The 27,700-nt window shown below is 49.1% G+C and overlaps 1 protein-coding gene across 2 annotated transcripts in view; it reads right to left on the minus strand.

The window, feature by feature from the left end:
* The window catches only part of GALNT13 (polypeptide N-acetylgalactosaminyltransferase 13), a 65,794-nt gene extending 54,886 nt beyond the window's left edge, over positions 1-10,908 (minus strand). For both annotated transcript variants that reach the window (XM_027656258.1, XM_027656259.1), the window contains exons 1-3: positions 10,815-10,908; positions 1,858-1,957; positions 850-1,100 (exon numbers count right to left, since the gene is read on the minus strand). In XM_027656258.1, the coding sequence (XP_027512059.1) occupies positions 850-991 (142 nt within the window). In that variant the 5' untranslated portion in view covers positions 992-1,100; positions 1,858-1,957; positions 10,815-10,908. The remainder of the gene's footprint in view (positions 1-849; positions 1,101-1,857; positions 1,958-10,814) is intronic.
* Between the last annotated feature and the right edge of the window lie 16,792 nt (positions 10,909-27,700).

The raw sequence follows: 27,700 nt of genomic DNA on the forward strand, positions 1-27,700 counted from the left end.
TATATTTACTTTTTCTATTTACATTTTTATATTCACAATTTTATATTCACAATTTTATACTTACTTTTTCTATTTACATTTTTCTATTTACTTTTTATATTCACAATTTTATATTTATTTTTATATTCACAATTTTATACTTACTTTTTCTATTTACTTTTTATATTCACATTTTTATATTTCCCTCATATTCACAATTTTATATTTGCTTTTTATATTCACATTTTTATACTGACTTTTTCCGTTCACCTTTTTTATTTACCTATTCTATTCTCAACTTTTTCTTTCCTTTTTATATTCACCTTTTTGATTTACCTTTTCTATTCCCAATTTTTCATTTCCTTTTTCCGTTCACCTTTTTTATTTACCTTTTCTATTCCCAATTTTTTCTTTCCTTTTTCCGTTCACCTTTTTTATTTACCTTTTCTATTCCCAATTTTTTCTTTCCTTTTTATATTCACCTTTTTGATTTACCTTTTCTATTCCCAATTTTTCATTTCCTTTTTCTGTTCACCTTTTTTATTTACCCTTTTATATTCACCATTTTATATTTCCTTTTTATATTCACAACCGTACATTTATTTGTATATTTACATTTGATAGAAATAAACACAGTAACATTTCAATATATAACTTAACTGGTCATTTAACAACCCAAACCATCCCGTGACACACAAAGACAACCGAAGCTGCTGAGACACCACTGAGGCAGCACAGAAACTACTTCAGCTCCTGGCATTTTTTTTTTTTTGACTTGAAAACTCATTCAGACAAACATCCTCAAAGCCAAATACTTGGAGGAAATAAATGAATATCTTTAATTTCCGAGGTGCTGGAGGTGCCACTCACCCCTGAGGGCGGGCAGCAGGGACCTCTCCTTCTTGTCATCGCACTTGTTGCACTCGCTGAAGTAGAGCAGCAGGAACACGTCCAGCAGCACCCACAGCAGGGACGTGGCCAGAACCACCTTGCAGTAAATGAACCTCCTCATCCTCTGCTGGGATGGGGCTCCGGAGCCGGGAAAACACCGGGGAGGGGGAGGATGAGGGATCACAGAGCCACGGATAAAACCCGCCCCGGGAGCGGGGATGGGATTCCCTCTGCAAGGGAGAGAAAAACAACACACGGTTACAACAGTCTCATTGCTTTACTGACCATTAGGTTATAGTAGCACATGAATCTGCAGTTCCCTCAGCGTATTTAGGATGCTGTTTTAGGTCTCTGAACACCACAAGCAAGTTCATTTTTATCTTGCCAAAAAAACATTTTGGCCACCCCCCGGCCATGACCTCGGAAAGGAACAGTGAGGCACTCACAGACACAACCTGGCTCCTGCCAGGAAATTGGGGCAAAGAAAGGGAAGGGTGAGACCTCCATGACTGATTCTCCAAGGGATGGAGAATCAGGTGGGTTCCCCTGGAGAAGAGAAGGCTCCAGGGAGAGTTGAGAGCCCCTTGCAGGGCCTAAAGGGGCTCCAGGAGAGCTGGAGAGGGACTGGGGACAAGGGATGGAGGGACAGGACACAGGGAATGGCTTCCCACTGCCAGAGGGCAGGGATGGATGGGATATTGGGAAGGAATTGCTGGCTGGGAGGGTGGGGAGGCCCTGACACAGGTTGGGCAGAGAAGCTGTGGCTGCCCCTGGATCCCTGGAAGTGTCCAAGGCCAGGCTGGACGGGGCTTGGAGCAACCTGGGCTGGTGGAAGGTGACCCTGCCCATGGCAGGGGTGGAACTGGATGGGCTTTAAGGTCCCTTCCAACCCAAACCAGTCTGAGATTCTCTGCTCTCTACCCTGGCTGCAATCTGTGCTCAGTAATTAAAATTTAATTAATGACTGTAATTAAACCCCCCACTCACCATCACAACCTGCACTCCAGGCCAGTACTGGGAGTCCTGCCCCGGCCATGCTCCCAAAGCACCCCCTCAGCACTCAACTGCTGGATAATTTTCCAAGTGCCTATAAAAGAAAACATTAAATGTAATTTTCATGGAATCACCGAGGCTGGAAAAGCCCTCCCAGCCCATGGATCCCCCTGTGCCCAATGCCCACCTTGTCCCCCAGCCCAGAGCACTGAGTGCCACAGCCAGGCCTTCCTGGGACACCTCCAGGGATGGGCACTCCAAACCTCCCTGGGCAGCCCCTGCCAAGGCCTGACCACCCTTTCCAGGAAGGAATCCTTTATCCATTACAGTTTTCCATGCTGACTCTGAACCCCTCAGCTCTCCAACCCAGCAGTATCACAACTGGCAGCTTTACATTTTACATTACTTTGTAATTCCAGCTCATCTGAGCCAATGGGGTGGAAGAGCTGGAATGATTTAAATGAAGTTTTTTAAATTATTCTCAAAGCGTTATTGTGCTGTGTCCTCATTAATAACATTTTCCATCTGTCCTCAACATCAACACAACCAATGGCTCTCACTGCTGAGGGACTCCCAGCAGTTGATTTAGAATTTCAGGGCACAGGAATTGGTGTTTCAGGGGAGCAAAATTCATTTCCACGCTGGTCACCAGGAACAGTCTCGTTACAGGAAGGGAATAGTAAAGGAAAAACCCACATTGCCCAGGAAAAGCTGCCCCTGGATCCCTGGAAGTGTCCAAGACCAGGTTGAAGAGGTCTTGGAGCAACCTGGGCTGGTGGAAGGTGTCCCTGCCCAGGGCAGGGGGTGGCACTGGATGGGCTTTAATGTCCCTTCCCACCCAAACCATCCCAGGATTTCGTGGTTCTGTAACAAAATCCCCCCTCCAGACCTCAGAAGAGATGAAGCTTCTCAAAGACCACGTTTATTGTTAAGTAAAATACAGAATAACAAGTTTTCCAGGAAGAGGAGGAAGGTAAAAACGCTGAGGTTTTCAGCTACCCCTTCCAAGAATAAAGCTATTTTTTCAAACATTATCTTGCAGCAGAGCAGTGAGGGAAACTCCTGCCCCCAACTCCTGCAGTTTGGCAGTGTTAGAAGCAATAAAAGCAGGTTTTTATAGCAGAAAACAGGATGCAAATTTTAGGAATCATCTGCACTGCCAGCCTTTCCCAAAACTGCCACAATAAACTGCTGTGGTAGGACAATGTTATAGAGGCTGCAAACGCAAGGTCTGAATAAGTGGCAGAGCTGGAGATGTAAAACCTTGACTTGCTTTTCTCATTTACTAAAAAAAAACCAAAAAAAACAAAACCACTTCTCTGCAGCTACAATTTGGTAAAACAAAGCAATTGTTCAGCATTTCTTGTTGTGAGTCCCCACTCGGCCCCTGCTCGTTCCCCACCAGCCGGGCCAGGCACGGAATGAACAATATTTAATTTTCCCAGGGGCTCGAAGCCACAACATTCATCACCACTCCATCCAGCCGCCTCCAAAGCTCTTAATTCACTTTCACGGCACCTCTGCGAGACAAAATAAACATTGATCCGACAAAAACCCCTCAATTCTTGAGCCAGAATTTTCCTACCAGCGCTGCCAGTCTCACTTTTTTAGTGAAATCTTGGGGTAATTCCAGGCTCTTTTCCAGATTGATGGGGTGTCACCTTCTCCAGGTCAAACAATCCCAATTCTCCCAGCAGAGCTGCTCCATCCCTCAGACCATCTCTGTGGCCTCCCCTGGACTCCAACAGGTCAAAGTCCTTCCCTTCCCAAATGGCCACTTTCTGTAAATCAGGATCAGCACATCCCTGAACAGCCCCTTAATCTCTTGCCACTCTTAGAGCTCGACAGGAATTAAGTGTCCTAATCCCTGAGCCAGCCAGAAATAAACTGTTTGCACAAATTCCTCACGGAAAATCAGGAGAATTGCCCAATTTCTCACCCAGCTCTTCCTGATTCAGCACAGCAGCACAGTTGGAGTCCGAGTCCAGCTACATCCTACGACTGTGATTACATCTCCCAAATTAATACCAAAACTATTTCATCTGATCTCCAAAAACCTGTGAGACTGAAACCTGTGCTGGCCACCTGTGCTCCCAGGGACACCAAACTCACTGAATGCCTGCATAAGGAAGGATCCAAAGCCCAAATTATTAGTATGGGAAGATGGTTTCAAACCTAAATAGGCCACTTTTTTTATGGAATGAAACCTAAACCAGAGCTGAACATCATTTTTCAAGCCAACGTTGCTCTTAATGCCACCTGAAAAGCTTAATGAAGGATTTCCAGGAGCTGGGCCTGATAAAAACATGGCTTAATGTAACATTTGTGATAGGCAAATGTGGGGAGGAATTCCACACCTCCTTCCTCTGCCAGATGTGGCCACATCTGTCTGCATCCACAGCAAGCTGCTGTGCAGCATCAGCCAGCAGTTGCCAGGCAACCAACAGTCTGCTCCTGTGGGGACCAGATTCCCAAAATCCCTCCCAGGTTGCTCCCCTGGGGACCAGGCTGCCCAAAATCCCCCCCAGGCTGCTCCTCTGAGCACCAGGCTCCCCAAAATCCCTCCCAGGCTCTTCTCCTGAGGACCAGGCTGCCCAAAATCCCTCCCAGGCTGGTCCCCTGGGGTCCAGGCTCCCCAAAATCCCTCCCAGGTCTTCTCCTGGGGACCAGGCTGCCCAAAATCCATCCCAGGTTGCTCCTCTGGGGAACAGGCTCTCCTAAAATCCCTCCTAGGCTGTTCCTCTGGGGACCAGACTCCCCAAAATCCCTCCCAGGCTGGTCCCCTGGGGACTAGGTTGCCCAAAATCCATCCCAGGCTGCTCCCTTTGGGATCAGGCTCTCCCAAAATCCCTCCCAGGCTGCTCCCCTGGAGACCAGGCTCCCCAGAATCCCTCCTAAGCTCTTCTCCTGGGGACCAGGCTCCCCAAAATCCCTCCCAGGTTCTTCTCCTGGGGTCCAGGCTCCCCAAAATCCCTCCCAGGCTACCCAGTGGCTCCCCAGTTTCCCCATCAGTCACCAGAGGCAGAGTGGAACTGGGGACCCCAGCCTGGCTTTCCCAGCTGCAGGGAGGTTTGGGAATTGCTCTCAGGGAGGGGAGGGGAGTTGTTTTTCCTGCTGCCCAGTGTTTCCAGGCTCCTCCAGCTTCTCCCAGAGCTGAGCCTGCAGGTCCCAACAGCCCCCTGGGAGAGGCTGGATGTGCTGGGCAGTGCCAAGGGGGATCACAGGGCACCAGGAATCCTGCAGCATTCCAAAGCCTCTCAAAGGACAAGGAGATTCGGTCACACTAAAAAGTTTCACTCCAACCACCAGGATGTGGAAGAGGAACCGAAAACACCCCAAAATACGCCCCGGTGACACCCGTGCTGGCTTTCTCAGGGGACAAGGGACACAGCCGTGACCCAAACCACAGCAGGGCTCTCCCTGCAGCTCAGCAGCACCTCATGGAAAGCAAATAAAAAACGTTCCTGGAAATCTGTTGATATTTGTACCGCCGGTTTCCAAAACAGGTTTGGTGAAACATCACATTAAACATCATCTACAGCCCCACGGAGACTTTCCCCAGCACCTCTGCACGGCACCAGCCACAGAGAGAACAACTCCTCCTCCTCCTCCTCCTCCTCTCGGCCTTTACATCCCTCGAGAAGTATCGAGGGGAAAAATTACTCAACGGGAGGGGGCAGAAAACTGCCTTGGCTGAGGTTTTGGGGGCACATTTTCAGCGCTGTCCGCAGCCTTCGGCTCATCGGAGAGAGGAGGGAGCAGGTTTTCCAGAGGAAATTTCCCGCCTTTTCATTATTTAACTGAGGCGTGCTGCGTTTTCCAGGGAATCTCCAATTTGTCATGCAGACCATTCTTTTAATGGATGTGACTTAACACCTCCTTCAGTGCTGAAATCCATCCCTCCCGACGCGTCTGTGCGGTACGAGCGCCTCGTTCACAGCCCCGAGCGCTCCTTTCGCACACACTCCAGGGGATTTAGGAATAAGGAACCTCGGGATGGCCGCAGCCACTGCTCTGACACGGACCACGAGAGCCCTGGGGATGAGAATTCCAGCTCGTTTTCTGAGCCGGTTAATCGGACATTAAATTCCAGCTGATGCAGCGCTTGGTGTTAATGAACCCCCAGCTCGGGGGAGCGGCAGAACACTGGATTTTTAAGGAATAAATGCAAGTGAGGAGGGAGAGCCTCCCCAAATCCCCCCAGTGAGGGGTGCTGGAGGCTTTCCGAGCTGAGCCTGGAGCTCATCTGCTCCGTCACAGCCGTTCCATCGGCCTGGGACACAGAGGGGTCGGGAGCTGAGCACCCACCACGGGACTTTGCTGGAAGAAATTCCCGTCGGGAAAGAGAAGCCATCACAAATGTAGTTTTTGCCGCTCAAGGGAGGCAGAGCAGAGCTCAGCTCGCCTGAATTCCAAGATTCCCAGCCTTCACCTCTGATAAATCAAAGGATGAGCGTGGCTGCTCCTCGTGGTTGTCCCTGTGATTCACTGCAGCTCCCTGACAACAACATCCAAGTGTCAGTCACAGAGGGATCTGGCCAGGAAGGTTTGCAACTCTCTCTTTCTAAACACACCTTGATTTTTAAATAGTGTATTTAAAACTGTATCTTGCCTACAAAAATCTTCTGGCCAGCTGGGTCAAACCAAAGCTGACTACACACCACGCCTCCAAAAACCACATTTAATACCATGAGCAGCTTATTAATTCATGTACAGCTGTCAGAAGAACTTTCAGTGCTAGAACTGCCAAACTCCAAGATCGACACGGGAACTCTTTCAGTAAGGAAAAAAAAGAAGGAGAAAATAGAAATTAGGCACCTCTAGTCAGAGCCACCCAGTATTTTGTGCTTCGAGAATTAGTTTCTCTCCCTCTCTCCTTTCCTGAAATAGGCTGCTTGACATTTGATAACAGACCCATTCTTCACTTCAAAATGCATTTCCGTGACTCAGAAATTAAAGTGGAAAAGACTAATTAATTCATCCAAGCCGAGTGCTCTGCGATGAAAGCCCCCCCTGTGCTTCGTGCTGCTTTGTTCAGGCAATGCCAGGCACCAGCTTCTCCCCCCAAACCGAGCCCTCAAAGCACCCCATCCCCCCGAGGCAGACAGGAAGAGCTCTTGTGTTCAGAGCCACCTCCCTGCAAGTCATTTGTCCTGCACAGGATGGCCAATTTGGGAAGAACTGCTCCGGGTTCACCCCTCCCTTAAGTCCTTGCCTCCAGTCACCAACCTTGTCCTAAAACAGGTTGTTCTACCAACATGTTGGCACAAAGCACCAAAAACTGAAGTTAATTAAAAATAAAGATTGAAAAAGCCCCACAAACCTTAAAAGAACCTTGTGGCCTCATAGAATGGTTTGGGTTGGAAGAGATATTAAGGATTTCCTGTTCCAGCCCCCCTGCCATGGGCAGGGACACCTTCCACCAGCCCAGGTTGCTCCAAGCCCTGTCCAGCCTGGCCTTGGACACTTCCAGGGATCCAGGGGCAGCCACAGCTTCTCTCCAAGAACTCAAGTGTTGGCAATTCACTCTGACAATCCCAGGGGCTATAACATATTAGCAGCTCAAAGTCCTCCTCCCATCCCCTTTTCCAGGTTCTTCCCCCAAGGCACAGCCCACCTGACAAGGGGCACAAGCACACTGGAGAGCTTTGGTCACCAGCCTCCCAGATTTCTCCCTGCCAGTCAGACTTGGCATGTCCTCCAACCTCTCTCTCCTCCCCCTCCCCAGGTGAGGCAGGTATTTATCCCCCTCCAAGCTGCTGCAGGGCCTCCTCACAGCTAATTAGCAGCTGAACCTGACTGTAATTATCTGCTTTCAGATGGTGGGTGCTCTCCCACATACCCGGGAAATTAAAAGAAAGGAGTGTTGAGTGGCACTGACAGCCTGACAAGTCCCACCCAGGAGGAGTTTTCCAGCTCATCAAACAGGAAGAAAATGCTGGAGCAAGCCAGGCAGTGATCCAAGGACTGGGAAAGGCTACAGGGCAGTGGGCACGGCCCCAAGGCTGCCAGAGCTCCAGGAGGGTTTGGACAATGCTCTCAGGGACAGGGGGGCTTGTTGGGGTGTCTGTGCAGGGTCAGGAGTTGGATCAGATGGTCCTTGTGGGGCCCTTCCAGCTCAGGATTGTGGGACAAGTAGCAGAGGAAGGACACAGCCAAGCAGCCTCCATGTGCCAGAGGATTTCCCCACGGATCTGTGACAAATCAGGGAATCCTTGAGGTTGGAAAAGACCTTTAAGATCATAAAGTCCAACCATCAACCAGCACCGTGTTCACCACTGATCCCTGTCCCCAAGTGCCACATCCACAGGGATTTTAAATCCCTCCAGGAATGGGGACTCCACCACCTCCCTGGGCAGCCCCTGCCAGGGCTGGGACAACCCTATCCATGAGGGAATTTTCCCTGATATCCAACCTAAAACTTCCCTGATGCAACTTGAGGCCAGTTCCTTTTGTCCCATCACTTGTTCTGTGGGAGCAGGGCCCCCCCCTTGGCTCCCCCCTCCTGTCAGGGGGTTGCAGAGCCAGAAGGTCCCCCCTGAGCCTCCTTTTCTCCAGGCTGAGCCCCCCCAGCTCCCTCAGCTGCTCCTCATCACACTTTATGCTCCATGGACAAAAATCATTACTCCCTCACTTCTTCCAGCCCAACAAAACAAATCTGGGAAAAAAACCTCAAAGTCTCTGAGTACTGAAAAGGCCATTTGTACAGTCACTAACTTATCACATCACACTCCTTCCAACTTAAAACTGGTCATCACAAAAGAAGTAGAATATGCACAGTCAAATCCTTTTGTAGTTTCCACTCATCTCCAAGTTTTTGAAGGGCAGATTTGTTAGAAGTGATCAGCTCTTACTGTGTTGGATTTAAAAAGAAAACAAAAAAAAAACCTTAAACATATTTTCCCGTGCTCATAAAAGTGATGTGCAGCCACCTGGAACTCAATTCTCCCCCGTTTTCAGGCAAAATATTCCCTTGGATTCACCTGCTGGTGCACAAAACCCCCTGGAACCGTGTCTTACATAGAAAAATATGTCAAGTTTTCCTAGTTTCTTATTTACAGAGCAATTCTGCTTTTCTTCTCGGGCCTTAATTGTTGTGTCACCATCTTCTGCCTCACCCCAAAACAAAGCCACATTCCCACACGCAAAACAATCCTAAGCTTTTGCCTATAAGGTTGATAAGGAAGGTTTTTACACTTTATTGTCCCCCAGGAATGGGGTTTTTGGGGTACAGATGGTGGGAACAGCTCTGTCACCTCCCCTTCCTGAAGGAATGGAGCTGTTTCTGGGATAGGTGGGAGGAGGGTGTGAAGAGCCACAAACCCCAGAGCCCGTGGGCTGATTTCCTGCCTCCAGTCCCTCTCTCGGGCAGGAAAAGCAGTTATTTACACTCAGATTTTCTTTGAGCTCATCCACAGTCCAGCAGGAGAGCAGGAGGGTGGAATTCCACCCTGTTCCCTGAGCATCAGTGCCTGCTGCCAGCACAGGCACCTCTGGGAGCTCACAAACACGGATCACTCGGGTGTGAACACAAAGGTAGGAGACACAGCAGATAAATTGTTTCTTAGAGCACTATTTCCGAGAAGAAATCACTTCTAAACCTCCAAAACCCAACCCCAGTGAAATCCAAATTGATGCCGTGTCACAATCAGTTCAATTCCATCCAAACCCACTTTTTATACCAAAACAAATTAATAAAATCCAAAAGGTTTTGCAACAACAGGCCTGGCTAAAAAAAAAACATCACCATGAGATAAAGTGCCACTTTTCAAGTTATGTCGAATTTTTAAGCCCTTCTCAGCACCACCTTTTTTTGGTTTTACTGATAGTTTTACAGAACACCAAGACCACAGATGTGCAGGAGAGGAAAAACCAAAACAGACTTGAAAACCACGAGCTTTTAAGGCCTCATCTCTCTCCTCAAAGTCCAGCAGCCAGCAAGCAGTTAAAATAATCTTTGCCTCCTGCTCTCCTCTGCATCATCCCGAGCCTGCTTTAATCTCCCATTAATCTTTCCTCCTGCTATTTCCAGCGCCCAAAGAATTATTCAGCCCGTTATTTTGCGACAAAGAAGAAACAGCAGCGGCTCTAACAGTTGTTTTCTCTTTGCTGTTTCAGATTGATGAAATTTCGTAGCAAACGCTGTAAAATAAACTTTATTTGCCGTTAGCTCGGAAGAAGCGTTTACCCGATCCTCGGGAAAACAGTCGGGAAATCCCAACTTCAGAATATTTTAGGGAAAACCCCAGCTTCGAGCAGCTGTGCCAAATCCCATTTACACCGGTTTATATCCATGCAGGAGGAATATCAGCGGGCATTGAAATCCTCCCGGTGTTCCGAGCTGGCAGCGGGTGCTTCCTGCTCTGTGTGAGCGCTGGGAAAAACGGGAACGAGCCGGGCTGAGCGGCTTCCAGGGAAACCTACGGCTGGAACCGGCAGCCCCAAACGCTATTCCAGGGAAACCTATGGCAGCCCAAAACATTATTCCAGGGAAACCTATGGCAGCCCAAAACATTATTCCAGGGAAACCTATGGCAGCCCAAAACATTATTCCAGGGAAACCTACGGCTGAAATCCCCACAGCCCAAAACGTTGCTCCGTCCCTACCACACGCAGCCTCTGCCCGTGGTTTTCCAGGGATATTTCGATCCTTCCCGGCAGCCTCGCACAGCGGAGACGGTGTCTGTTCCTCGGGGAGATCCCGGGCAAATCCCTGCGCGCCAGGGCTGGGATTCAATCCCGGTTTGTCACACATCGCGCTCCGGGTCAGGATAATCCCCGATTAACAAACCCCGCGGGGAGCGGCAGGAAAGGCAGCGGGATCAGGGCGGGGGGAGCGCCAAGAGCATCGCTCCTTCTGCCGCTCCCCGGCTCCAGCGGTCCCTCCAACCCCCCTGGAAGAGGGAAAGGAACCGGGTCCCGTCTCATCCCGCACCCCCCGCCTCGCTTACCTGCGGCGGAGCCCCGAGCTCGGCTCCCTGTGCCCGGGGCTCGGCTCTGTCCCCTTACCCGGGGCTCTGTCGCTGTGCCCGGGGCTCTGTCCCCTTGCCCGGGGCTCTGTCCCCGTGCCCGGGGCTCTGTCCGTGTGCCCGGGGCTCTGTCCCCGTGCCCGGGGCTCTGTCCCTGTGCCCGGGGCTCTGTCCGTGTGCCCGGGGCTCAGCGCGGAGCCGCCGCCCGCCTCCCCCGCATGGCCGGGAATGTGCGGGGGGAGCGCGGCGGGAGCGCGGCCCCGGGGCCGCCGGGATCGGGCTCAGGATCGGGATCGGGCTCAGGATCGGGATCGGCACCGCCTCGGCCCGCGATGGCTGCGGATCCCGCGGGATGAGGCCCGGCCCGGCGGACAGGGAGGCGGCGGGGCCGGGAGGATGGAAGGATGGAAGGATGGAGGGATGGAGGGATGAAGGGATGAAGGGATGGAGGGATAGAAGCACGGGCAGGTGCCGGGGGAGGCTCCGCGCCTCCAGAACAGCGGCGGCCGGGAAGGGGCGGGGGCGGCGCGGGCGGGGAAGGGGCGGGGAGGGAGGCGGGGGAAAGGAAGGGATGCGGGAAGGGAGGATGGAGGAGCGGAGATCGGGGGATGCGGGAAGGGAGGATGGAGGAGCGGAGATCGGGGGATGCGGGGACCCGGGTGGAAGGCAGCGGGGCTGAGAGGGTCGGGGGATGAGGGAAGGGGCGGTACGGGGAGCGAGGAGGGGTGAGGAGGAGAGCGGGGGATGCTGTGGGATGGGGTGATGAAGGGAATAGGGGAAAGCAGGGACGCTGCGGGGATCGAGGGGCGCGGGATGGGGTGATGGGGGAAGACGGGAGGAAGGCAGGGAGGAAGGCAGGGGGGCTGAGGGGAGCAGGGGATGCGACAAGGGGTGATGAGGGGAGCGGGGAGGAGGGCAGGGGGACTGAGAGGGTCGGGGGGTGCGGGAAGGGGCGCTGAGCAAAGCGGGGGTCAGGGGAGGAGGGATGGGGTGATGAAGGGAGCGGGGAGGAAGGCAGGGGGGCCGAGGGGAGCAGGGGATGCGGGATGGAGTGATGAGGGGAGCGGGAGATGCGGGATGGGGTGATGAGGGGAGCGGGGAGGAGGGCGGGAGGGCTGAGGGGAGCAGAGGTGGATGCTGAGGGGACCGAGGGGGAAGGCACGGGGACTGGGGGATCGAGGGATGCGGGAAGGGGAGCTGAGCAGAGCGAGGGGGATCGGGGGATGCGGGAGGGGGTGCTGAGCGGAGCGGGCAGCGATGCCGGGGGCAGATGGAGGGAACAGGAGGGTACTGAGGGAGCAGGGGAAGGCAGGGGCAGTGAAGCACATCTCCTGCACCACGTTTCAGGTCAGCATCAAAGGTCTGTGCCCCTCGCCCAGCGCTGTGCCCATCCCAGCAGGGCAGTGCTGGGGTCACACGCACTGCTCCAACTGACAGCGGGGCCCTGCAGGCTTCATTCCCGACTTTTTGAGGGAAACATCTCTCAGTTGAAAAGGAAAGCAGACGGTAAAAGCTGTTCATCCTGGGAAAGATTGCACAGACATTCCCTAAGGGAGGAGTGGATAAATCACGGAATAAGAGAGCGGGTTGGGCTGGAAGGGACATTAAAGCCCATCCAGTGCCACCCCCTGCCATGGGCAGGGACACCTTCCACCAGCCCAGGTTGCTCCAAGCCCCGTCCAACCTGGCCTTGGACACTTCCAGGGATCCAGGGGCAGCCACAGCTTCTCTGGGCAACCTGTGTCAGGGCCTCCCCATCCTCCCAGCCAGGAATTCCTTCCCAATATCCCATCTCTCCCTGCCCTCTGGCACTGGGAAGCCATTCCCTGTGTCCTGTCCCTCCATCCCTTGTCCCCAGTCCCTCTCCAGCTCTCCTGGAGCCCCTTTAGGCCCTGCAAGGGGCTCTCAGCTCTCCCTGGAGCCTTCTCTTCTCCAGGTGAACCCCCCCAGCTCTCCCAGCCTGTCCAGGAGGGTTGGTGTTTGGATCCAGCAATCCCTGCTCTCCTTTCCCTCCCCTGTCTGTGACCAGCCTTGGCAGCACTAAAGCACAGCGAGAAACTCCTGACTTCCAACGTTGTATTGTCAGTTGAATAATATCTTTTAATTTTTTTTTACACTGAAAACTAAGTGCAGAAACTGAAGTGCTTTGATCCAAGGATTAGAAACCTCTTGGCACTTTGTATTTCTGTTCCTCTTGCAAAAATAAGTAATATAAGCATTTTCCTCTTATAAAAATAAGTCATATAAGCATTTCCCCCCTTATAAAATAAGTAATAAACACATTTTTTCACTGTGACCTAAAATATTTAACCACATGATTTGAGGGCCTCTTACACTCCCCAAAACACACTGATAATTGCTCAGGGCTTTTTAACTGCTCTGTCTCTGTGAGATGTGCAGCAAAGGGTTAAATGATTCCTGAGGTCAACTCAGAGCCAGCAAAGCAGTGCAGGGCTGGGAATCCAGCATTCCCTGTGTCCCTGAGGATGAGCCAGTCAATTCCTCTGCATTGCAGCTTTCTTATCTCCAGCCCCTCAGCGCTGTGAGAGCATTAATTGCTTCCTGTAAAGCACGTGGAGATGCACAAATGGATGTTCCCTGTGCAAGTGCAGAGGATCCTTTCCCTCTCCACTCCTAACACTCAGAGTAAGGTGTTTGCTCCAAGTGGGAAATCACAGCAGAGGGAAAAAATGATCCACAGGGTTTGGCACCTTTCATTATTTCTATTACATTCTATTATAATTGAATTAATTTCTATTTATCACCACGGGATAAATAAAAAAGGAACAGCAAAATTCAGGGACTGAATTATTAATTCAGCACTAATGGCACCTGTTTGGAAGAGCAGCCTAAAAATCCTCCAGTTTTACTCATGGAAAGGTTTGGGAAAAGTGTCCTTGCCCGTTGCAGGGGGTGGGATGAGATGAACTTTAAGGTCCTTCCAGCCCGAAGCATTGCAGGATTCTGGGATGCAATAACCAGGATCCCACTCATGGAAGCAAAGGGATGTTCTGCATTCCTGTTTGCTCTGGGAGGGAAAAAGAAAAGCTCTAGTAGGAAAAAAAAACACCCGCCAAAAATAGGGAAAGCTGAGGAGGAGTGGAGATGGGAAGTGGCTTTTTTGTGAGGGCAACTGGAGCCACCTGGAATTTTCCTCTGCCTGTGGAGGCCAGAGGAGACAGACTGAAGCCCATGAAATCCCAGATGTCCTCAAAAAGTCTGATATAACTGATTTTCCACGGTTTGGGCTGGAGGAGCAGCCAGTGAGAGCATCCAGCAGCACATCCCAGCTCCCTGCTGGGGCTGAGGTGTTCTGGGACAAAATTCACAATAATCCTGGGACTGTCACAGCTCCAGCTGCTGCTGGAACCCAAAGTGCCAGCAGACTGAAAGGGATGGGAAGAGTCATTCCTGGAAGAGCTAGAAATAGGAGTCCAGTGGGATGGTCGGGATGCAGCCCCCACACTGGGAACACCACATGGAGAATTTGCTGGAAGCACAGGCTGCTGGGAAAGCATTCCATTAGAATTCTAGATTTTTGCTATTTCTTAGCCCATTTTCCAGAATTATCCTATAGTTTTGCTATTCCTTAGCCTGTTTTCCAGAATGATTTTATATTTTTGCTATTTCTTAGCCCATTTTCCAAAATGATTTTATAATTTTACTATTCCTTAGCTCGTTCTCCAGAATGATTTTATATTTTTACTATTCCCTAGCCTGTTTTCCAGAATTATCCTATAGGTTTTCTATTCCTTAGCCCGTTTCCCAAACATCCACTCCAGATCAGTGCCAGTCTTTCCATCAAGTGTGTCCACTCTTTTCTTTCCAATAGCACCTTTAGCACAGGGATAAAGCCAATTTTAAAGAGAGAAGTCTTGGCAGGACAGAGGAAATAACCTCTATTACAGGAATGTAGTTCTGAACAACTGGGGAAACACGAAGTATAAAACTGGAATATCCACCATGACCTTCCAGCTAATTTTTCATGCCAGAAGGGAACTGTTTTTACTGGAGAATAAATATCTGTGTGTTTGTTTCCCTGGACAGACCCTGTGACTTGGGTCTGATCTGCAGAAAGGAAAACAAAGCTGGAGGAAGGAGATGATTTGTTTTCATCTGAGTTTTACATCAATAATTAGGCAAAATACAGATCCCTTTCCCACCAGCTCAGAAATAAAACGTGCTGACAGTTGAGCAGTGGGTGCTGCCTTCCAGAGTGATCCATCCCTTCTTTCCCAGGGAACAGCAGCCTATTCCACTCGCTCACTGTTATTGCTCTGGCTGTGTTACCTCTTCAAATGCAGGGACAGCAAATGTAACCATTCATCAACCCCCTCCAATGTCCTTTGGAACATTCAAGCAATCCCAGCCTCCAGCAGGGACTTCCCACACGACACAACCTGTTCTGTTTGGAAAGAAAATGGGACAACCTTTGGAATGTGAGGAGTTTGAAACCCCCCTGTGTTCCCTGCGCTCCCTTTACGCCTCCAACACGAATCCTGCAGGTTTTTAGGGCAGGGTTTGGCACTCAGAGCTCTCAGCTGATGGAGGAGGTGTGGGAAGGGATAAATCACCTGCATTGGCAGCAGTTCAGGTCCCTCACACTCGAGTTTCTGCTCAGACAAACGTCACCTGGGCTTTGAGATTCCATTTCTCTTTGTCCTGAGTCCTCCTCCCTTGTTTCAAAAGGCAAATCCCAGGCTGGTCCTGGCTAGTCCTGCCTTGGTGGAATCATTTACCTCTGCTTCTGCTTTCTTAATTAAAGAGCAGGATATATTTCTCAGCTGGTGGCAGTGAAATAAGGGCACTAATGCTGGGCCATGTTTTGCTTCTTAATTAGGTGCATCATCTGCTTTGATTTAGAAAGATGAGCAAGGTTAGTGAAGCTGGAAAACGTGCATAGGACTGAGTCTAAGGCTTTACACTGAGTCTGAGAAAAACCAAATCCTAAATTTCAGTGAATTGTGTTTTAGGTGCAGTGAGAAGCAGGTGAGGAGCACGCCAAGGTCCGGATTTCCTCAGTGACCCAACCTGTGCTGGAGGGGGTTCCTCAGGACACAAAACCTCTGCCCAGCCCCAGTCAGTGATGGCAAAATCAGCATCTCAGGATTGCTCTCAGTTTGAGGGTGAGGAGGATCCAAAGGACAAGGGCACCTTTGATGCAAAGCACTTGTGACACAAGAAAATGTGGGAAAAGCCTTTTAGCTCCGGGTTCCAAACACTGTTCTCCAGACATTTGCCATTGCCAGAGAATCAATTTTGTCATCAACCCATTGCTTCCTGTTTGATCCCAATTCCTCTCAGAAATGAAGGATTTATAACTTCCTTTCCCTCAATGCCCATTATCATTTATATCCCTGACAGCTCCAGTTGTTAAAAGCAGTACTTGAGGTTTTTTCCAATAAAGGCCTCCCATCTTTCTGACATTTATTACGACTTTATTAGTTCTCCTCCCTTCTCAGTGAAGCCATTTCATTCAGTGGGGGAGTGTCTGAAGCCCAGATTTTTCATTACCTCTAACTTACCATAATTTTAGGCCAGGAGTGGTTTTGTTTTGGCTGCTTGTTAAAAACAGCATAAAAACACCTGAACTCAGTTAAAGCTGAGGAAACTCAGTTGTGACAGAAAGGGGACTTTAAGGCACTTTTCCCCCCCCCCCCCCAGGTGATATTTCCACCTTCTCAGAGTGGAGAGAAAGTGGGTTAGTGTTGATTTTAGAACACAAATCACCCTAAAAGGTCGAGTGAACTGGTTGTGTGATACAGAAATCTTTTTGCTTCTCTATATATGGACACAGAGTCCTCAGTGGGGTTCTTAACTGAGAATTATTAAGGAGTCCCTTCCAACCCAAGCCCCTCTGTGATTCTCTCAGTATCCTATGATAAAAATGCATCCCATTTCCATATTTTTAATATTTTCTTGTGGTTCTCACTGAGGTATTGGGTGCCAGATAAAGATCTGCCAAATCCCAGCAGAATTTTGATCACATCTGATCCCTCCCTCCACTTGTTCACAGCAAAACTTCCATGATAAATGAAGACAGTGTTTTAGTAAAACTCAATTTTCTTTGTCAACACAATTCATCTTTCCCCTTCGAGTGATCTGTTTGAAAATTCACATTTCTGCTGCCAGCATCATCCTGGCAATTGTTTGGGGTGGTTTTTTTTAACTCCTTAATCTGTGCTCCCAGTCTCTGTCTCCAGGAAGGGCAAATTGTACTTCAAAATCTTCTCTAGAAACAATGCTTTGTGAATATTGGAACTTAGAAATTTGTTATTAGGAATAAAAAAGGGACTGGAATTCACACCAGGAAACTGCCTTTGGGGTTTGAGCCTCTTGGAAACCTCGGAGGCCTGGAGGAGGAACTCCTGCTTTTTGTGCCCTCAACTGAGAGGAAAAATAGTGCTTTACAAACCCCTTGAAAGTAAAATAAACCCAAAAGAAATGAGAGTCTCAAACAGAAAACACAAAACAGTGCCAGGAGTTTGATCTGGTGACGTGCAGGTCATGCTTGAAACAACTCATCAGCCTTGAAACAAATAATTCCCCCGGGAAAAAGGGAGGTTGGCAAACCTGGGAATGTCTGAGTGACTCCCTTGGTAGTGACTGAAGACATTTTTCTTCCTTTGAGAAAGTAAAAGGAGTTCTCTGGGTTGCATTTCTTGCTTTTATCTCACGTGGATAATTTCATATCTGGAACTCAGAAATAAAATGATTTAAAATAATTTGTAATTATTATATATATGTATTTATATCATAAATATGTATTTATATAATAAATATATATTTATATAATAAATATACTTATATATTATACATATAACTATTACATTATATATAAATATTATATACTAATACATTATATATAAATATTATATAAAGATAATATTATATAAATATAATATATACAAAATAATTATAAAACCCCCAAATTTTTAAATCAAGATCACCCTTTGTGACCCAGCTGAGCCCCTGAATGCACTTGCTGCTCACAAAATAAAGGTGGCAATAAATAAATGCCCCACTTTGTGGGGGTTCAGCCTGGTTTGAGGCTTTGACAGTTGATGATCTTAAAGGTCTTTTCCAAGCTTACCAATTCCACAGCTCTATTCTGTGGTTGTAGATAGTGTTGGCTGCACAGCTCCATGGTTTAGGAAGTGATTCCCAGGGTCAGGAATGGCAAGGCAGGGACAGGGACAGCAGGGTGTGGGAACCCTCCTCCCCTGGAGAGCCTTGGGCTGGGTTTGGGCAGGGTAAGGCTGCTCCTCCTGTCCCTGGATGTGCCAGGAATGGCTGGGAATTCCATCCCAGCAGTAATGGATCCAGTCCCTGCTCCCAGGGCTGTTCCAAGGGAGAGCATCAAACCCTGCTCAGGGGCAGGGACAGGACCCAGCCCCACCCAGCTGCCTCCTGCCCCAATTAATCCTTAATGACTGTGCCCAGCTCCAGGGCTGGAATAGGGCCCTTCCTGCCTCATTCCCAGCAGCCTCCCGGGAATGGGAGTTCTCTGAGGCAGAGGTGGAAGTTAAACCTCAGCCCTCCCACCCTGCCTGGGCTCTGCAGCCCCTGCCCTGGGCCAGGCACCTGTGGGACCTCCAGGGGCACAGCACCAACACCTGCTGGAGCTAGTCATGGATTCATGGAATATCCTGAGCTGGGAGGGACCCACAGGATCAGCCATCCAACCCCTGGTCCTGCCAGACACCCCAACAATCCCCCCCTGTCCCTCAGAGCGTTGTCCAAACCCTCCTGGAGCTCTGGCAGCCTTGGGGCCATGCCCACTGCCCTGGGGAGCCTGGGCAGTGCCCAGCACCCTCTGGGGGAAGAACCTTTCCCAGGTTGGACAGGGCTTGGAAGATACCCCTGCCTGTGGCGGGGGTGGAATGGGATGAGCTTTAAGGTCCCTTCCAACCCAAACCAGCCTGGGCTTCCATGACATTCCAGATCAGCTGGAGTGGATCCCCCCTGCACCTTGTGCCAAACCCCCTGTTCCTCATTTCCAGCCTGGCATTCACGGAACACGATTCCAGCAGAAGCTGCAGCCCTGTTTTAATCAGAATTATTCACCTGAAGTAGCTGTTAGATATTTATGGCATTAATTCAGCCTTAATGGCTCCTCTGCCTGGGGAGATGTTTCATTTTAGGGACACACTGCTCACAGCCAGGGGTGACCTCGCTCCTCTCAGGGACGCAGATATTCCATGGACAGCATTTTCCTGGGGTTTGCTTTGCTCCTGTCAGGAACTGCTGCCGTGTTTGAAATGAGAGAGCACGTTTTTATGCCTATAATAGCAACCAACAAGCTTTTTGGCTCAAAAACAACCCACAAATGTTCTTAGGTACAAATAAACGAGCAGTTATTTCCCATTGTGGTGCAAATTTGGTGTCTCAATTCATTCCCTTCAAATGCAGAGGGGTTTGGCCCCGGTGCCTACAACACCAACAGAAATATTCCTGGGAAAGGAATGAAGTGTGCTATAAAAGGATAAACTCCATTCCCTTTGTAAGCACTCTTCCCAAATGTTTTCCCGAGGCATTACCCAAATGTCACTTCTATTGCTTGTAGAATTTCCCTCGTTAAAAAAACGCATTAATTTGGTTTAATTTTGCACTCTGTGAATCCATGTGAGAGCAGGCAGCTCATTGAAAGCTTTCTGGTGGTGGGAAGATGCCACCCACACCTTGGGAGAGCAGCTGCTGTGTTGGAGTCGGTCTCCAAGTAACATCCAAACCTGGAAGTGGCTTAATTGCCTCCTTGGATGCTGCTGCCGGAATTTCACGCATGGCAGGATCCAGAGCTTGCTCTCAGCCATTAACTTCTTCCTGCCCCAGCTCAGGTCTGTGACTCCACCAAAAGAAATCCCAGACTGATGGAATCACTCAGAGTGGAAAAGACCTTGGAGATCCTCCAGTCCAACCATCCCCCACCCCTAACCCCTGTCACCAAGTACCACGTCCACAGGGCTTTGAAATCCCTCCAGGGATGGGAACTCCAAACCTCCCTGGGCAGCCCCTGCCAAGGCCTGACCACCCTTTCCATGAGAAATTCCTCCTGAAGTCCAACCTGAGCCTCCCCTGGCACAGCCTGAGGCTGTTCCCTCTCCTCCTGTCCCTTGTTCCCTGGGAGCAGAGCCCGACCCCCCCCAGCTCCCCCCTCCTGTCAGGGGGTTGCAGAGCCAGAAGGTCCCCCCTGAGCCTTCTTTGCTCCAGGCTGAGCCCCCCCAGCTCCCTCAGCCCCTCCTGCTGCTCCAGCTCTGTGTGTGTGTGGGTTCCCTCATCCTGAAGGAGCACAAAGGCAGAAATGAGTTAAATTCCAAGGACAGAGCTCTGTTGTGGGTTAAAATCAGCCCTGATGGCCCTTGAGGTCCCCCTTCCAACCTGCTGCTCTTTGATTCCATGAAAATCAATCCTGAGCCTGCACCATAAAAGGATTCCAAGTGCAGCTCTTTGCCAGTTGAATTTGGGATCAGCTGCCCAGCTCTTTGAGTCCTGATTCCAGACTTTCCAACAGAACCAGCAGTGTGGGAGTGCTGGAAGGGAAAATCCTTCAAATTAAGTTGCCCAGAGAAGCTGTGGCTGCCCCTGGATCCCTGGAAGTGTCCAAGGCCAGGTTGGATGGGACTTGGAGCAACCTGGGCTGGTGGAAGGTGTCCCTGCCCATTGCAGGGGTGGTACTGGATGATTCTTAATTTCCTTTCCAACCCAAACCATCCCAGGATTCTGGGATGTTGCCTGGTGCTCTCTGGGCACGGCTGGAGAACACAAACCCTTACAAACTGCCTCCTGCATCCCTGTGGAGTGGTCCTGGCTCCCTGTTCAGCCTGTTGTGTTTGTCTAAAGCACTTTTACTCCAACACATTCCAGCCCTTGGACTCCAGCACATTCCAGCAGTGCCCTGGTTAGGGCTGAGAAGCCACTAAATTCCAATTCTGTGCTTTCAGGAGCATCATCCAAACAAATGACATTTTGGACACCAATTTCTGTGCCTGTTCTGAGCTCCCTGTTATGTCCAAGCTCTGCTACAACTGAGGTAGTGAAGAAATTTATTCCCCATGCGTCGAAAGTATTAATGAAAATATCTTTTCCTGTTGGCAAAGGTATTTTTCCTGGTGGGATTCACACTTTTTAATCATTTGAGCTTAAAGTGTGATGCTTCCATAGTGAATCTTCTCCTTTATTCCTGATCTATAAAACAGAAAATAGCCATTTCTTACCTCACAGATGCAACACTAAATAAAAAAAAACCAAAGAATTCAAGTGGTCATAAAACAGTCTCACATGGACATGTGCTTTTCAGGCACTGCAGGACCCCCTGCCCACCAGTTTGTCTAAAAATTCACAGTCAAATAATATATCAAAGGTATAAGGACGTAATTTAGTGTCCATTCCATGTCTCTTCAGACTTTGGATTCAGTTCCAACCCTGCCTACAGCTGAGAACTGATGTCACATAAAGCAGGATTAACAATAATCTGCTGTTATAAAAGAAAAAAAAAAGAGGAATAGACATTAAAAGGGGCTATTTAATTAAAATAATTCGTACAAGGAGGTTTCTTAGATAGTTAATGATGAATTAAACTATTAACTAAACATCCTGGTGGGAGGGATTCAACTCTAAAGGAATGAAAGCTGAGAATCAGAGTAACAGGCCTGATATTAATGTATGGACTGTGTGGTGTGGAGAACACCAGTCCTGCCCCAAAATGCCTCACAAACCCAGGCAGAGCTAATTTTAAGCAAAAGCAGTAAATTTTTGCTTAACATGAAACATCCACGAGGTGTAAATTGAGAGAGGAATAAAAGCTGGGGTGGGTGCAGCTGGAGGGAAGTAAATATTTTCATGGAGATGAGACAAACTGAACTGGAGAGAAAAGTGGGAGCAAGGGAAGTAAAACAGAAGGGGAAGACAAGACAAATGTGCTGTGCAGAGGGAGAGATAAGTGGCCAGGGGAGAGAAATTATACTGGGAGGAAGGGAAAAGATGAATAAAGGGAAAAAACACACCTGATCTTCCAAGGACAGCCCTTATCAGGCAGAGCCAGAAAGGAAAACTCCTGGAGTTCTTTTAGAAAAGAAACTCAGACAGGAAGAAATCACAGGATGAGACAGAGAAACCCCCAAACACCCAATGCAGACAGGAAACCTGAGGCTGAACTGAGGGAGGCAGAAGGCAACAAAAATAAAGATGAGAGAGAATTATGCTGAGCTTTTCTGGTGGCATTTGCAGTTAAAGACTCTCATACTTGGGCTGGAATGGAATTTCTAGGGGTTTTTTTTCCCCAAAAATCCTCTGGAAACTATGGTGGAACACCTGGGTGGGAGGTGACAAGCCACAGCACATCTTGGAGGCTTCTTCTTAGTCCAGATTAAGTTCTCTAGACAAGGATGCAAAGGATCCTTCTGGCTGGGAAATGTTCATTTGTAACACGTTTTAACAGTTGTCCAGTCAGCCTAGAAGAAGAAATTTTTTTTGAGGAAGAATTTCTCCCTGGAAAGGGTGGTCAGGCCTTGGCAGGGGCTGCCCAGGGAGGTTTGGAGTGCCCATCCCTGGAGGTGTCCCAGGAAGGCCTGGCTGTGGCACTCAGTGCTCTGGGCTGGGGGACAAGGGGGGCATTGGGCACAGCGGGGATCCATGGGCTGGGAGGGCTTTTCCAGCCTCAGTGATCCTGGGATTCAGCTGAAGTTTTATCAGCCTGTGTGAGCTCAGCCATGTCAAGATAAAACAGAGCTGTCCAGACTCTTATGTATGGGTGGATTCCAAAGATCATAGAACTGTAGAATCACTGAGGTGGGAAAAGACCCTTGAATTTTGAACAGGAGAGGTCAGTGCCACCCAACACTGACACTCCTGAGCAATAGGAGTTGTTATGGCACATTCCCAGAGAACACTGAAAGAAAAGAGCAGCAGAAACACTGCTCACCTTCTTTTCCAGTTAGAATTACAGAGTTGTTAAGGCTGGAAAAGACCTTTAAAACCATCAAGTCCAACCCCCGACCAGCACCAGCAGCATGGTCACCACTGACCATGTTCAAAAAATGTGTGGATGTGGCACTTGAGGACATTTCCAAGGATGGGGACTCCGCCACCTACCTGGGCAGCTTTGTCAAGTCTGGACAACCCTTTCCAGGAGGAAATTCCTCCTGATGTCCAACCTGAGCCTCCCCTGGCACAGCCTGAGGCCATTCCCTCTCCTCCTGTCCCTTGTTCCTCGGCAGCAGAGCCCGACCCCCCCCTGGCTCCCCCCTCCTGTCAGGGGGTTGCAGAGCCAGAAGGTCCCCCCTGAGCCTCCTTTTCTCCAGGCTGAGCCCCCCCAGCTCCCTCAGACACCCCAAATACCAACACTCCTCCCTCCTTTCCCATCCCAAGCTCGGGCAGAGGGACCTGCTCAGACCCCTGTGCTTCTCCTGGCAAAGGGGCACAGCTCCAAACCCGGGCACTTTGGAGAAGTTACAACACAAATAAATCTCTTGCAGTGGCTCAGAAAAAAAAAATCCATTAGCTAAATATTTCTGTTTTCTCAGCCTGAAGGTTGGTTCTGAGCAGAGGACCCATAAATTAGGCCGTGAAGTGCAATTACAGAGCCCAGGGCTCGTGGTGTGATTTGTGAGCAGTGGAATGGGGCCATCCATCCTCCTCCCAGACAGCCCAAACAACAACAGGGACACCCAACAGCTCCCAGCCCTCACATGTTCCTCAGAGGATGCTCCAGAGGCTCTTCTGCCACGTCAGAGCCACTTGAATCCGTGGAATTCTCGCCCGGGAAAGCACGAATCCCTCAAATCCCAGCACTTCGCCCCAGAGTTCTCTGAATATTGAACACATAAAACTTTCAAGACACACCTTGCCCTGAACCCACTGCTGGAATTTGAGATTATTCCAATCTCACTTCACACATAAGAGGGATTTTATAAAGTCAAGTGACAATGAGACAATTTAATAAAGAAAAGACTTGGTTAACACCACTTCCCTCAACCCTTTGCAGATTCTGACCCACCCACGTGCACCAGCAAGGAGAGGTTTTAACAAAATTACATTTAGAATGCACTGAAAGTACCTTATTTTTATGATTAGGATTGCTAACTTTAGCTTGCTTGTTCAAAGCTTTACTATAAAACACAGTATTTTCAAGGGATATGCGAATTCTGGCAGGAATTAACTAAAAGGAAACAAATTAAGGAGATTTTTTTCATTGAGGCACAGTAAACCTGGCCAAGATTTGATCTGAGAACTCTATGACAGGAGAAGAATGAAAAGGAAGATTTTTCAGGCAATCCCATTTAAAGAGTGGTTGAGAGAGAGCCCCTGAAGTTGTACCTGGCAGCAGAACCCACAGGAAAGCACATCTAAACATGTCCCAGGAACCACTTTTTCCATTTTCTGACCTCCAGAAAGCCAAGTGTTTGTTTGGATAATTGGCCCTCGCACAAAAAAGGCATTAAGTCAGGGGTGAATTATTCATGAGACCTACTTGGATGTCATTGTTCTCCCAGGGCCTTAAAAAGGAACAACCAAAAAATATAAAAGTCTTGTGTTTGGTGCTGCTTTTCCTTCTCTGCTGAGGCAGCACAGGGGTCAAAGATCTTGTGAGGCCATTTTTCCTTCTCATTTGGCTCAAAATTAACTGTTAACTATAAAAAATTAAACCATTTTTCTCAGGTGGGTCCCCTCACCCTGGTGCCTGTTTCTCTGTCCAGTAAAGCAGGTGCAAAAAGCATATTTATTTTCCCATATTTTTACAGAAATGGTGCTTTTGGGGCAAGGTCTCTGCCCTAATTTTAGAATCCCTCGGGGCCTGCACATTGAAAATTTAAGACAAAGGATATTTTTACCCGCAGGTCACTCTCTTTAAAAGTCACCAGGACACACATCCTGACAGAAGTGCCTGGGTTAAATTTTAAACAATTTTTTCAACATGAAGCCTTCCTTGATTTAATTTTTAAAATCTGCCAGCACAGAGTGTCTGCAAATCCTGTGCTGAGCTCCCACATTTTTGTGTCCATATTTATTTCCTCCAAATCCTGTGTTGAGCTCCCACATTTTTTGCTGTCCATAGTTAATATTTATCTCCCCCAAATCCTGCACTGAGCTCCCACATTTTTATGTCCATATTTATCTCCCCCAAATCCTATGCTGAGCTCCCACATCTTTGTGTCCATATTTGATATTTATTTCCCCCAAATCCTGTGCTGAGCTTCCAGATTTTTATGTCCATATTTAATAACAATTTCCCCAAATCCTGTGCTGAGCTCCCACAATTTTTGGTGTTCATACTTAATAATAATTTCCCCCAAATCCGTTGCTGAGCTCCCACATTTTTGTGTCCATATTTAATATTTATTTCCCCCAAATCCTTTGCCGAGCTCCCACATTTTTGTGTTCATATTTATTTCCCCCAAATCCTATGCTGAGCTCCCACATTTTTGTGTCCATGTTTAATATTTATCTCCCTCAAATCCTGTGCTGAGCTCCCACATTTTTATGTCCATATTTATTTCCTCAAAATCCTATGCTGAGATCCCACATTTTTAGTGTCCATATTTAACATTTATTGCCCCCAAATCCTATGCTGAGCTCCCACATTTTTGTGTCTATGTTTATTTCCCCCAAATCCTGTGCTGAGCTCCCACATTTCTGTGTCCATATTTAACATTTATTCCCTCATGTCTGATGTTTTGCTTAGCTGAGCATTTTCTTGATTTTTGTAGCTCTTTCTGGACAGTGAGTTTATTTCTTTGTGGGAGCTGGTTGCTCTTGAGCTTAAAACATTCCCACATAAATTCTAAATGTATGAAGACAATGAAGAAAAATCAATGTTGTGGAAAACATCTCCTTTGGAAATTATTCCTTAGAAAGATGTTTTATGGTTTAATCTTTCTGCACAGTGTGATCCCTGTGTGGGGCTGAGGCTGCTGATCCGAGCAGGGAACATCAGATATCCCAGTGTTCCAGGAAGAGAAACATCCTCATCCCTATGGAAAAGCTCTTTCCATGCTCACTGGAGGATCTCAAAGGCGTTCCTGTCACCTCCTCCCGTCCCCAAACCAGCCCTGAGCTCTCCATGGTGCTGGGACAGTCCCCTCCAGCACCTCTCACCCTCCTCCCGAGGGTCTTTTTCCATAATTGTCCAGGAATCCCCCCCTGCTGAACCTAAAAATACCAATTCATTTTGCCCAACCCCCAGAACAGCTCCTGCTGCATAGCCACAATCCCTCTTTCCCTCTGGAATAAATGGGAAAACTCCCACAAGTATTGGGGGTTTAGGGGTTATTTTGAAGTTGTTTTTAAGCCTGTCACCCCCAGAGCTGCTCCTCTGGCTCCAGATTCCCACGTGTCCCCAACACATCCCCTCTCCAGAACAGAAAATGCGTTTATTTTGCACCTCCAGGATAAAAGATAAACCTATTTTTCAACTCCCACCCCGTGCTTTGGGTGAAGCCACAGCTGGGCTGCAGCTGCACAAACCAGCTGAGATCTGGAGGGGGGAGATGAAGTCCAGCCCCTGGAAAAGGTTTTCCCCCTTTCCCTCCTCTTCCTTTTGCTTTTTCCCTCCTGTCTCCCAAAGTTCCAAGCACAGCTGGGGCAGTTTCTGAGCCTGCAAATACAGCTGGGGGGTGGAAGTCCAGGGGTGAGCATTCCCAAAACATCCCTGCTGGAGCTGCAGGGCCTGGGCCATAAACTGGGAGCAGAGCAGGGCAGTGATTGGGATCTCCATAATTAGCCCTTAATTAGACACTGAGGATTAACCTGGCTAATTAGCAGGGCACAGCCCTGCCTGTCAGGACATGGATTAACATCCTGATGGGAGGGAAAACTATTCCTTGCACTTGGAGCTCCCAGTCCCCTTGTTCCTCTGTGCCCATCCCAAGATTCCCACAGTCTCCTCCCTCCGTCAGTTGGATCTGGGAATCTTGTGGAAAGGAAAAATTGAAATCACCTCCTTCTGCCTTTTGAGTTTCATTTTTCTGTTCACTGCTGTGTTCCAGAATCATGGAGTGGTTTAGGCTGGAAAAGCCTCCCAAGTCCATTGAGTCCAACCATCCCCCAGCACTGCTAAGGCCACCACTTGGGATGTCTCCAAGTGCCACATCCACAGGGATTTTAAATCCCTCCAGGGATGGGGATCCACCAATGCCCTGGGTAGGACAACCCTCATTTTGGGGAATAAATCTCCCCAGTATCCAGCCTAAACCTCCCCTGGTGCAACTTGAGCTCATTCCATCTCCATGGCAAAGCCCCCAGAGCTCCAGTGCTGGTCCCAGTCTGACCTGAGGGAATCCCACTGGGAATCCCACCCCTGACATTACTGACCCTGCTCATGTGGCACTCAGGGGTTTTCTTCTGCTCCACTGCAGGAAAACCTTATCCAAGAGAAGGTGTGTGGTGGGAGGAGATCCCTGGAATCCATCCATCCATCCATCCCAGGGCTGGCTGGAGCCACGGGGCAGCTCCCACACCAGCTCTCACCACCATCACCCCCTGAAAATCCCTTTCCAGGAGGGAAGCTGAAGGGAGCAGCCAAGCTTTCCACACACACCCCCCCCAGTCACTCCACACCTCTCACTCTCTCATTCCCCCCATTTCTCTCCTTCCCTGTGGTTAAATGTGGCTTTGGGACACATCCCAGACCCGGGGCAGTGCCCCGTGATTCCAGCTGGGAGCAGCTTTCCCAAGAGCTGCCACACCAGTATCCATTGCTTCCCAGTGGGATGCTGCATCCCTGGCTCCCAGTGACAGCTGGAGGAGAGTCCCAGCAGGAGATAAGCCCGTTTTTACTCCTGGAGCAAACACCACACAACAACTCCATCCATGAGCAGCTCCGTGTTCCAAAGCGGGAACAACCAACGACAACCGGCTCCAGAAAAATTGCT

Source organism: Corapipo altera, unplaced genomic scaffold (assembly GCF_003945725.1).
Source record: "Corapipo altera isolate COAL_440 unplaced genomic scaffold, ASM394572v1 68, whole genome shotgun sequence".
NCBI classification, from domain to species: domain Eukaryota; kingdom Metazoa; phylum Chordata; class Aves; order Passeriformes; family Pipridae; genus Corapipo; species Corapipo altera.